Source organism: Pseudochaenichthys georgianus, chromosome 12, assembly GCF_902827115.2.
Source record: "Pseudochaenichthys georgianus chromosome 12, fPseGeo1.2, whole genome shotgun sequence".
In the NCBI taxonomy this organism is placed as follows: Eukaryota; Metazoa; Chordata; class Actinopteri; order Perciformes; family Channichthyidae; genus Pseudochaenichthys; species Pseudochaenichthys georgianus.
In genome coordinates, this window is record NC_047514.1 from 10095475 (window position 1) to 10108338 (window position 12864).

The following is a 12864-nucleotide window of genomic DNA, read 5'->3' on the forward strand; positions in this document are numbered from 1 at the left end:
TATAAAGAGAAAAAACTACTTCCAAATTCAACATATTCTTCTTTGTTCATTTGAATCTTTAAGCTGTTGGTGCATTTTGAAAGCCTCTTTAAAAAAGCAGCAGAGAATCTTTGAGATATGGAGGACGTATCTCAAAGTAATTCTAGTTTTTTTCTGAGAGACAGATTCAAGAGAACAGGAACATGAATCTGCCTCTCGAGCCTTTGGCTGCGTCACTATATTCCAAAGCGGTTCAACAGCTCTAGGATATGAACACATGTTGACAAAGAAGATAACTTCATGTTTACCGTGAAAGAGCATCCGCTCGTTGTGATGGTTGTGATTCTCGTCTGCTATTTCCTTTTGTCTGTGTGAATATCTCTCCCGGAGCTTCTTATTCACCACCTTCTGGATCTGCAGTCAGGGGAATGAAAGGAGAAGCAGAGTTAGGGAGGAAGAGCGAATTAAGTATTCAAATGGGTTTTCAAACACAACAACTTCCATCGTTGTAAGTGAATTAACTCGTGTGTAATGAAAATGAACTGGTGTAGTGTTGTCAGTGCCCACCTTAATGATGTTGTACCGGCTGAAGACCCCCCCCGCGTTGCCTCCGTCGCGATGCTCTCGGATAGTGCTCTGAAGCTGAGGGGGAACAGACAGGAGGCGATTAGAATACCTCACTTATGCAAAGCTTTTAAGGTTGAAATGTGTGGGATAAAACATGCTGATGGGATGCAGTTTCATCGAGTGATTCGTAGCTCTACGAGGACTCGTTCTCTACCTCTATCGGCAGTCTGGGAGTGTTTTTAGAGTCCGAAAAATGATTATATCAATTCAAACTGAGACGACCTTTTGAAAGTGTTCTGTTAGCTCGGATGTTTTATTATTTATCGATGTATATCTGGTGTTTGAGCCATCACCGCCCTATTAGTTACGCCTAGCTAAAACTAATGCCTACTTACACTTTATTTATCCCACGGAAAATTGGGTTGTGTGACAGTTTATCCAATTTAGAATGAAATAACGTAATAGTTTAAAACATTTAAATAGAAACAACAACAAATACGTATATAAACATAATCAATTAAATTAAAGGTGGGGTAGGTAAGTTTCAGAAACCGGCTCGAGATGCTCTTAACATCCCGATAGCAATGAATATCTTAAGTGCTTTGACAAAAAATCCATAAAAAAATGTCATCTGTAGAAGCCGTAATACTGTACAAAGTACAACCTGGCCTACCTGCCTGTCAGCCTTCCATCGGGGCACAAACTTATCTCGTGCCCTCATTGGTCATGTGCGCGCGTGTGTGTTGGAGGAGGGGCTCTGTAAGGAAGTGGCAGATTTTCTCCGGTTGTGTATTTTCAAATTCTAGCGATCTCGAGCCGGTTTCTCAAACTTACCTACCCCACCTTTAAGTGTCTACTTTAAAATAGATATACCGAGTTATACAATTATAAAAATAGATATGTTATATCTTGTATCCATCTTAAAACGTGTTCAATCTTGAACAACACTGTTATAAACCCTGACAGAAATGATGAATAACTATAAAATACGATTTTAAATATATACGCAGCGCTCCATTTATCATTATAAACAGACCAGATGGACCTCATGTCATTTTTCAGGATCTCATGTCATAATTACAGATGAAATCACCCGTTCGCATCTGACGGTGCTCGTTCATTTCACACACGTTCAGAGTGATGTCTGCTGTCTGCTTCAGTTACCGCTTTCATTTAGGGAAATGTAGTCCGGGGAGCTGGAGGTGACAACGTCCCCTTTACCAGAACTTCAATGACCAGACTGCTATAAACTCATGAGTGTAGTGATGGGAACGCGTGGCGTTTGTGTGCGTGTTCGTACTTCTTCCTCCACAGACTGGAACTCCTTGTCGTCCGTTGCCAGGTCGATGAGCACGGTGCCCTGGCTGGAGCAGTGGAACGTCAGGTACGGGTTTGCACCTAAAATACACATTTAAAAAAGGGGTATTCAGACCACATGAAGGATAAAAGATGAAACCATAAAAAAGAAAAATCATTTACAACAGCTATACTTCCATAAATAACAAAAAGAGAGTGATGTATCGATGAAAAAATACAATTTGGGGTGTTTCTGTGCTGATCTGAGGCATGTTCACAATTGATCAGGAGAAGTGGCCTGAATATGTAGATGGAATTAATGTATTTGGTTAGTCACTATGTCACTATTGGTGATGATGAACGTGTGTGTATGTGTCACTGGGTAAATGATATGATCTGGGTACCTGTTAATCCCAATGTGTAAAGTAATTGAGCCTTCATTTCAGTTGCCTGCAATTCAACGCAATCCAACCGTAACTCAACCGTTAGTCTATATTTTGGTTTTGCTGCTACAAAAGTATCATGTACGCAATTTCCATGTGTGTGAATGGAAAGGCGTGCAACTACGAAGTATTGTCCTTTTGTTTGGATACGCCAAACGACCTCCTTGCATTAGCCAATTGGATTTCCAGTGTTGTCTATTTTTATTTCAATACAGTGAATCTGATGAAGGAACAGATGTGTGTGTGTGTGTGTGTGTGTGTGTGTGTGTGTGTGTGTGTGTGTGTGTGTGTGTGTGTGTGTGTGTGTGTGTGTGTGTGTGTGTGTGTGTGTGTGTGTGTGTGTGTGTGTGTTTCCTGACCTTGCTGGCCTCCCAGCAGCCTCTCGATGCCCTTGATGAGTTTGTGTCTGTGACCGTAAGCGTTGATGCCAATCTCCTTCAGCTCCTCGTGACCCATGTCTGCCAGAACGTCCAGCGAAATCTGCCCGGAAACAACACACACCTCAGTCAGTCCGGCTTCTGGTTGTCTTTTGTCAAAAGACTGTAAATTGAAAGTAAGAAAAACATTTCATAATCATAGTGTCAAATAACTATTCAAACCATATTTCTGTTTAATACATCTGTCAACTTAAATCAAATGTTTGTCACAACGGCTTTAACTCAGAACGTTTACGGAGCTAAGACATATCAGAGAGACAATGGGCCATCAAATATGGACGGATATTCATGAGAGAAAGATAGAAGCAGCATGAAGAAAAGGTCAGTGAATGAACGGCAGTAATCAAACGATTGAAATGCAAATGTGGACGGTGAAGTGTGCAAGTATGTTGAGGCGCTTTTAAACGCTGACCTTTACCTACGTTCCTCTGTATAGCTGTGATTACTTTAATAGCTGTTTTTCATCATAGCTTAAATGCTGCTGGGAGTTTACTGAGACTTAACAGAAACTTGGAATGGTTCTGTTTCTCCTCAGTAAACTGATGACAAAAACCTCAGTTTCATTTTTAGAAATCACAGCCAAGAGATGGGGGCCGTAACCTCTCACACCCTGAGTTCATCACCTTAAACAACAGAAATGAAACCTCTGCCTGGATCTCATTACGAGCTGACACTTAAAGCTGCCATCTCACACTTTCAACACAAAGGTGAGAAAGCAGCATCAGCACAAACTGCCACCAACAATCTCCAGCTAAATAACCTCTTATATGTAGTTAGAATCGCTTCGTCTTCAAACATGATTACGTTCTTTTTGCACGAAGGGGCTGCAACTAGACTGTAATACGAGAATCACTGTGTGGACAAGTGCCTTTTCCACAACAGAGAACCAGCCTTGGGCTTTACACAGGGAACAGATGCAAGAGCAGAACCTTTTGAATCATGACAGCTTCATGTTTCTGGGTTTCCAAAGTGAAGTTAAATCTCTTGAAGCTTTGTCCACTCTTCTGTATGAATCTGAGTTCTGGTTATTAGTGAGATTAAAAGAGGTTCCGTTAACACCGAGCTGGCTGTCACCGCCATCTCACTCCTCTCATCTGGATATTCATGATGGTGTGTTTTCCTTTATGAACACAAGCACACATCCTACGACCTATGGCTTATCCAAGTCCTTCTTTGTGAAGCCTTTTGATCTCCGTCACATTTCAGTATCTGTCTTTTCTTTCTTTCTGTCTGTATTCTTCATATTTCTCCTCAAGCCTCTCTTCCTCTTTCTTGTTCTCTCCCTCCATCCATCTGTATCCTTCTTCTGTCTCTGTTGCCCCTCTGACATCCCCACTCACAATTTGGACACAATTGACAGCTGAGTCCGATGGGATTATAATTTAGTTTGCAAGTATTTAGCTATTAAGCCATACTAATCCATTAAAGTGAAACCATTGAAATGCTGATGGCCCTAGATAGAATTAAAAAAGTAAACGGATCACCAAAGTGGTTACAGTTCATCCTAAGGGGAACATGGATGTCTGAAACCGTTTTCATGGCAACCCATCTGCTGTTGAGATAACTCAGTCTGGACCAAAGTGGTGGACTGACAAAACCAAAGGAAAGAAAACTGAGATGAGTTCAAACCAAGACCGAATAAGTATGTAACCCTGAAGCGAATGAACTACGAGAATACAAAATATTTCCATTATAAAAATACTTTGCTTGCAATCTCTCCTTGTAACTCTTTCCAACTTTCATCCTCTCCCGTTGTTCACACCTCGTGCTGTCCCCTCTCACTTTGATTTCCCCCTAAGCACTTAAAAGGACGTACCTGTTCCCGCTGGAAGGTTTCTCGGAGGTGTTCCAGCCCGAGGCTCTTCAGGAACTGGTTGATGGTCATGTCGAGCAGAGCTGCAGAAACACATCAGCGTGGTTATCAGCTGTGCCACAGTATTGTAGTAAATGTATCATTAAGTCTCGTTTAAGTATTTAACTTCCTTCTCTGGTTTGATTTTCCTGCAGTTTGAATTCACATCTAGCTACTAATTCTCTCTTCTTTTCGACCATTGTTAGGATTGATATTAGGTTTGTAATTTTCAACCGTTTCAACACTTCCTGTAATGTACATTGCCTTGCTGAGACCTTCCCTTTCCCTTTGTTTTGAGTGTATACAGTGCTCGTATTTTCTGATCTAGTACTAACTTGCTGGTGTTAGACTCTGTCCTTTCAGCTGAAATAGATTCACTTTTTTGATTTGACTAAATAACAAAATGTTGCTTTAAACTTCTATTATTCGTTAATTTCTTAACCAGCAGGTTGTTTTTGTGTTGAATTTCCTCCACACACAGGTTGACTCAAAAACAGTTCTCATTAGAAGAGAACCAGACTTCCATTCAAGATGAAACTGTACATACTTTCTCCTTCCTTCCTGTCCGACCCAGACGCTCCATCAGCTGGTCCGGTGGCCCCGCCCACAGTGAGGTCACTGAGGGACGTGGTCAGGTTGTCGAGGCTGCTGGCAGCAGACAGGCAGGAGGGGGATGGAGACGGAGAGACACCCCCTGCCGCCCCTGCACCCCCCACACTAGCACTCACCTGAGAGAGGGAGAGGAGATTTGGTTCAATCACTAAACTCCTGTACTGACTGACTGCCAGTTTACAACTCTTTACAGTGCAATCTCTACCAGCTGCTTTCATTGTTTACAGCTCAACACACATTTCATACGTTACGGTACACATGACTTCATATTTAGATTTTCTATAATTAAGTCATTTTTCATGCTAAAATGGCTAAAAACTCTTTATTCAGCCTCTTACACAAATGAATACATCTAGAATACAATCAGCAGATGAATTGTTGATTAAACTAGCAATAGATGCACCCTTAGCTTTCAATTGAAAATATAATGTTTAATGCATTCAGTTGTTTTAAGCGTTAACACTTCTTACAGTAATACAATGTTAATTCTCACACTTGCTTCAGCTTATTATAATAATGAGCGATTTAGCATAATTTCCACATATGTTAGCAGTTTTTTCTTACAGCTAACACGTAACATGGCCACTACAAGATTACGTTTCATCGAATAGCCCGTTGTCTGTACTTGTATGTCAGTGTCCACACTCACCACAGTGGCCTGGGGCTTCAAACAGCTGGGCAGGGCATCGGGAGGCATGGCGTCAATCAACAACGCTCTGATGTCATCAGCCTGCGACAGACAGAGAGACAACAAAATTGTTAATAAACTCTATGCAGCTAAAACAAAGTATTTACTTCAATTTGAATGTAATATAATGTTTTTGTATGAACTGACAATAATGTGTAGCAAATATCTATCCTCCTAAAGTCTGCTGGTTACCCGGATGTCATGAATTGAGCAAGAGTGGGCTTTGTTTCTAACTTCACTTCATATGTGGAGGAATTTCTCACTGCCAAGTTGCATGTGTTTGGATTGTTCATTAGTGCCTTGAAATAACTGCCAAGAAGAGCAACACAACGCCTCATCAAATGAACACGCACCACATGAATAGTGGGGGGGGGAACATGCCTGATTTAAAAACTGACCTGCTGTTAATTTCAAATCAAATTGCCTATTGTCAGCTCTTCAGTTCAACGCACTTTGAAGGAGCAGTTGGAATATTCCAGCTGTCCTTCGAAGTGAGGTTCAGTTTGACCGTCTATAAATGATCACTGTTCAGCACACTGCTACTTACGTGTTAAACAACATGGCTTGTTATTTATAGTCAACAATAAAACGCTACGAGCATGTTCTGTCCTCTAATCTGTAGATGCATTGTGATTAGATTAGCAGCATCACAAGTTGATCCTCCTGTAGACATCAGCAGGAGGGACGTGTTGTTCCCTAGGGAACACCGGCAAACTATGGTACCTACAGGCAAGGAACCTTATTAGGAGGCTTATTAGGAAGCCTCATTAGGGAGCTAGAAGTTTTGACGCTACCTGTCTCACCCTTAAAACCCTTCTGTCTGATTAGTTTCTCATAACCAGTCAAACATCAGTTTTGCTAATGATATCGCCGTTGGCTGGCTCGTAACAGGAATCGGGCGCTAATATGGAGAAATGAGGGCGGATTCTGGGTATGATTTCTTCTAAAAGCCCCTTATACCGTTGCTAAGTCGAGCGGCGTCTGCACCTCCTGGTTCTTCATGGTGGGGTCGGCTCCATGGGCCAGCAGCAGAGCGCAGAGCTGCGTCCGCCCCTTCTGCGCCGCCTCATGGAGGGGAGTGAACGCCCACTTGTCTGTGGCGTTGACGCAGGTGTTGAACTTGATCAGCAGGGCGGCGATATCCACGTGCTAGACAGAGGGGAGGAAAGAGGAAAAGAGATTAGAAAATGAGAGCAGAAAGAATCGCAGGATGGGAGGATGGAAGAGAGACAGCAGCAATAAAGGAAATGAATGAAGCCATGGTGTGAGAGTGCTATAAAAATCACCATCTACTTTGTATTTAAATGTGTGTGTGATTTGTCTGGAAGAGAAACTGTGAATTATTAATTTCATCATCATTCTTGTTTTCCCGCTGGTCTTTCCTTGCCTTCTCTTCCTGTTCTTTTTTTTCCTCATCGTGTCTTAGCGTCAAACACAATGTAGCTTGTCTGGAGTACCAGCGGGGGATCTTACAGAGTGTGTGTGTGTGTGTGTGTGTGTGTGTGTGTGTGTGTGTGTGTGTGTGTGTGTGTGTGTGTCTCCAAAACGCACAGCTCATCAAGTTTTTATTCATGACTCTTACAGGAGCAGGATGTTGTTAACCTATAAGCCAAATATGACAGAGGTAACCAAGGACAACGGATGGAGGAAAAACTACTTGCATGTATTTTTGAGAATGATGTCATAAGGTTAATGATAATTATATAAATTGGGAAGTAGGGCGGAATTAATATGGTTCTTAACATCCCACGTAAACAGAAACAAATATCTGCAGGCATTAACTGAGCTGTGAACAGCAAGACGCTTTTAGTCTCCTTCAGCACTAAGTAAGCAACAATATTCCACATGTGGGATATGCATCCTACATGAGACATAGATTTAAAGTCTCAAATAATAAATAACAAATGTTGCTTTGACAGTTGGCAAACTTTACGATGTTTATCTAAGCCAATTCATTCTCACAGTGTTTTTTATTTAGCAGTTATTCCCAAAGAATTATTGCAAAACTACGACACCAAAGCCCAAGAGGATATCGTCAAATTGCTAGTTGTCATAAAAAGATCTCCAGACACAAATTGTTAAATAAAAAAACTGGAACCGCTGAATATTTGGTTTTCTTGGTATTTTTTTATCAATTACTTGATCATACAAATTGTTGCGCCATTAAGTAAAAGCCTAATTTGTCTCAGCACTTAATGGAACAGTTAATACTTTTATTGGATACGAGTTGACAACAAGTATGTGAGCAGCACGGTCCTCAAGACTGCAGTGTTGCCAAATAACGTGTGTGTGTGTGTGTGTGTGTGTGTGTGTGTGTGTGTGTGTGTGTGTGTGTGTGTGTGTGTGTGTGTGTGTGTGTGTCTCACCCCGTATGAAGCAGCATTGTGTAAAGGTATGAGCCCTCCTTTGTCCTGTGCATTCACATCGGCTCCATGTTCCAGCAGGTACTCTGCTACCTCCAGGTTGTTATAGCCCGCTGCACAGTAGAGAGATCATCAGATAAATAAGGGAAAAGGAGAAACTAAATAAAGTCAGGTAAGGAGAAAGGAGGAAAGACAGTGGCCGTATCTCATTTCAAAGATTTCCCCTCCTTGACTCCTCGGTCCTCCGGTAGTGACCCGGAAATGAATATCAGCGCCCCATGTTGAAGGACATCTCATTTCTCTAAATGCACTTCGAGGACCGAGCATCGAGCTCATTGGAGGAGCTATAACCGAGGAGACACTGATGGGTCCTCCACGGCTCCTTCGTGGATGCATTTCCGGCAACAGAGATGTTTCAAAGAGTCGTGACGCACGGCCGGACTTATCTCAGCCAATGACAGCTCTGCATGCATCCCCTGGATATTATTTTATTAACTGCTTTCATCACGACGCGATGTTTCCAGAGAGAACAGCTGTGAGGTCCGTGCAGAAAGCAGAGCAGTGTGTATAATATATTATATCACTCAGTATAACAGGCCTACTCTCTTTATTTGCTGTAGTTTAGTAGATATCTACAAAGAGTCGATCTTTTTTAAAACCATTTAGTGCTTCACATAATAAAATACACAACGGCTGCAGCCTGATTATATGCTTTAGGAGTGTGTGGTGTAGGTGTGTGTGGTACAGTGTGTAGGTGTGTGTGTTGTACAGTGTGTAGGTGTGTGTGTGGTACAGTGTGAAGGTGTGTGTGTTGTACAGTGTGTAGGTGTGTGTGTTGTACAGTGTGTAGATGCAGCGGACAGACAGGTCTCAGTTGGTTTGGTGTCCTCTGCTTATTTTTAATACTTGTAAATAAAACTTTTGGCCCGTAATTTATTTTCCTCATTGCAGCGACGAGAGGGGGGGGGGGGGGGGGGGTATATCCAGTCTCTGATAGTGTTACGTTATTATGAGAGTGCTCTGTTTGATTCTGAAATTGTATATATTTATATATATATATGTGTGTGTAAGTGTGTAAGTGTGTAAGTGTGTGTGTCCGCATCTGTAGCCTGTTATTGTCTCATTACACCGCACTGTGAATGAATCAAAGTAAATATATAAGTGGTCATGAACACATCTGTCCATCAGACAGAGGGCTGCTGTGCCTCCTGTCACCATTAATGGACGTCTCTTTAAAATGACCGCTCAGAGGAGAGGAGTTCTCATTTCTCTAACCGCCTGCTGCTTCCCCTCCTCTCTCCTCGGCTCCTCTGCTCGCATCTCCTGAGGGCGGGACTAAGTCTCGAGGATAGGAGTCGAGGAGGGGAATCTCAGAAATGAGATACGTCCAGTGTCAGCCTGCATAAGCTGCAGCATGACATCCTATAATCATCTTTTCCTTTTACAAGCAAGGCAGAGGGTGCGTGGGTGTGTGTCTAAATGGTCAGCGCTGTGAACAAGACAAAAGACCTTCAAAGTGTTTTTCTGCAGTTTCTTAACTTTAAAAAGAACTCATGCTGCAAACATTGTTTCGTATTAAGATATACTTTTATCATCACACACACTCGGTTAGTAATGAAACACTTTATACATTTAGAGTCTAGAAACACAGGAACAGATTTTGTATGGATTATATGAAGAAACACTGCAGGCATTTACCTTCAACCCCTGACAACCTCGGTGTCATTCCAACACTATGATAACACACACTGGGGTGTGACCTTATTTCAGATTAAGAGACCATAGTTTAGCCTAACCTTAAGCGAGCTCTCACAAAATTCCTTTGTAATCTCCCCGTCGTGTCAGAGTGTGTGCCCGTCGTTTAATGGCGCTCTTGATAAGTAAATGTACCAAGCACAAAGATAAAAATATACTATCTAAATATTGCCACTCTCTGACATTTAAAGGTGCGGTTCAAAGACATGTCTGTCTCATGTTTATGCAGAGTGGTGTTATCTCTGAAGCTTATCACGATTACAGAACCTGAATAAATCCAGTGTGTGTGTGTGTGTGTGTGTGTGTGTGTGTGTGTGTGTGTGTGTGTGTGTGTGTGTGTGTGTGTGTGTGTGTGTGTGTGTGTGTGTGTGTGTGTGTGTGTGTTTGTTTGCACCTTAGAAGACCCACAGTATCTCTGCTTTCAGGGTTTAAAACGTCATCAAGTTTGTGTGAGAGCCAAGGTCGTTATATAGAGTACGCTATAGCTACTAGTTTTATGTCGCCATAAAAACAACAACACATTGCCCTCATCCTGCCCCCCCTCACTGCTCCCGGTGCATTTAACTACTTCTTTTAGGATCTTGCAGATTGCTTTAGAAGCACTGCGTGGTCAGGCTCCCAGGTATATTTCAGAGATGCTGAACCCCTTTGTTTCGTATGGTTTCTTTTAGCAGAGTGTACCGTTTCACTGTTTTTCTATGTGGTTTTAACTGTTAAAAAACGATGTCTATCTGTAACATGAATTACCTCCATTTATTTGTTAAAGATTAAAGGGGCCCTATTATGCTTATTTTCAGGTTCATATTTGTGTTTAGAGCCTCTATTGTGACATGTTTACATGCTTTAATGTTCAAAAGCTCTTTATTTTTCTCATCCTGCCTGTGCTGCAGCACCTCTTTTCACCCTCTGTCTGAAACCATAGCCCTGTCTGTTCTGATTGGTTAGCTGGCCGACTCTGTTGTGACTTTTGAACCGCTTGGAGTTATCCCACCCCTTAGCCTATCAGATACAATGTGCTGCCAGTAGAAGCGCGAGTGTCACATAGTGATGTTACTGACGTAAATAAAGGAGTCCAATCAGGGCAGGATTTGAGCCTCTGCAGACCAAAGACCTGTATAACACACTTTGAGTGGGAAAACCAAAAAAAGCATAAAAGGGCCTCTTTAAAAAGGAACCAATCAGCTACCCTTTTTCATGGATGTCATGCCACGTAAAAAATGACATAAACCGGTGTGTTTTTTTAAACACCATGACGGTTTTCACTTGGTTTCATACAATAACACAAGTAAAATAAGTGATTTATGTGTTATAAAAAATATAATGAAATTGCTCAGTTTTCCAGTCTGCCTGTCAGTGAACACGCTGTTTCTGCCCTGAACACTTCAGATGTCTGGGTGTTTACTACCTTGTTCTTGGCACTACACTAGGCGCAAATCCCAGGAGACTCTGTGACTCTACCAGAAGATACGCCATGTTCAAATTTGCCAAACAGTAACAACAAAGCTGGCTTTAATCCTTTATTTAGCCTCCAACGTAACATGCCAACTTATTAGAATGATCTGTGAATGTGTGCGCAGCTTTTTATTTGATGTCTCTTCGTGTGCATTACCTGCGAGGTGCAGAGGTGTGGAGTTGCGTCCCTGCGTGTCCCGACAGTTGATGTTTTCGGGGCTGCAGAGCTTCTGCACCCGGGCCAGGCAGCCTTTCTTGGCGGCGTCCAGCAGCGCGGCGTCCCCTCGCAGCAGGTCCTGGATGTCCGTGTCCCCGTCCTTCACCAGGTCCAGAGGCGTGTTCCCGTCTCGGTTCTTCTTGGTGGGATCTGCTCCGTGCTGCAGGCCAAAACGGAAAAGGAGGAAACAAAGATTTTCTTTAAAAAAAAAAGGTAAAAAGGTAAATGTTTTATCAACCCAAGTCCTTGCACACTAAAAATATTTATGGCAGACAGTGTTTTCAATCAAGAAGCATAAATGTTCCTGTCATGACAAAGACAACATGGCTTAATGTTGTTGCAATATGGTAGCATGGACAAAAACCTCATGTTTATAATGAACATTAGAATGAGTGTGATATATTTTCCAAAAAAGGGACAAAAGGCACAATAATCTAAACGCGATTATATCCTTATTGTAAATCATTTAGCCACCATACTCCTAGTACAAAATATAAGCCGTCATCAACTTCCCCAAAAGAAAAACATCAGTCCCCTAAATCCCTTACTGTTTGAATCCCAGAGGAAACTCTTCTATTTGACAAGCCAAAAATGATGACAAGCGAGGGGAGGATGAAGGTAATTCGCGGGAGAGAGGGAGGGAGAGGGGAGGGAGAGGGGTGAGGACAGGACACCCAGCAAAGTGGAAAACACACACCCTGGAGACGGGCTGGAAAGAAAAACATTGTCATCGTTCAATGCCTAGGTGACACTTTCACTTGTCATTTCATTTCAAGTTTTGTAAAACCCCTCATTAAAGCTTGATGTTGTGAGACCACTCCCCCGGGTATCCACTGCTGTCCTGAAACTGTCCGTTAAACATCTGTCGCTGCTGTATTCCCCTTTAAAAACTTTTTGAACCTATCCCTCCTCTGATTTGTCTGCCCTACTTTTTCTATTATCCCTTTGCTGCTGCTGTAATCATATTCTCACTGTAATTTATTCGCTCTCCAGGAAAGTGAGAATAGAGACCCATTCAAGTCATAATTGGGGACATTAACATAATTAACATAAACACATGTCGCTTTTGTGAGTCTTTCGATGGATTCCGCCTAAATTCAGTTCATGAAAGATTTTCCAATTACAGAAGTGAATACTTTTGCAACCTTTGAGCTCTTTGAGCAATTATCTTGCTCAGAAAAGCTGATGCATTTATGATTTGCA

The 12864-nt window shown here is 42.1% G+C and overlaps 1 protein-coding gene across 3 annotated transcripts in view; it reads right to left on the bottom strand.

The window, feature by feature from the left end:
• The window catches only part of LOC117456342 (poly [ADP-ribose] polymerase tankyrase-1-like), an 84851-nt gene that overhangs the window by 3286 nt on the left and 68701 nt on the right, over positions 1–12864 (bottom strand). For 2 of the 3 annotated variants that reach the window (XM_034096189.2, XM_034096191.2), the window contains 10 exons: positions 11602–11821; positions 8241–8350; positions 6835–7023; positions 5836–5916; positions 5122–5302; positions 4539–4618; positions 2645–2825; positions 1847–1944; positions 547–621; positions 288–393 (listed from right to left, as the gene is read on the bottom strand). In XM_034096189.2, coding sequence (XP_033952080.1) covers positions 288–393; positions 547–621; positions 1847–1944; positions 2645–2825; positions 4539–4618; positions 5122–5302; positions 5836–5916; positions 6835–7023; positions 8241–8350; positions 11602–11821 — 1321 coding nt within the window. The remainder of the gene's footprint in view (positions 1–287; positions 394–546; positions 622–1846; positions 1945–2644; positions 2826–4538; positions 4619–5121; positions 5303–5835; positions 5917–6834; positions 7024–8240; positions 8351–11601; positions 11822–12864) is intronic. The other variant, XM_034096190.2, reaches the window with a different exon arrangement.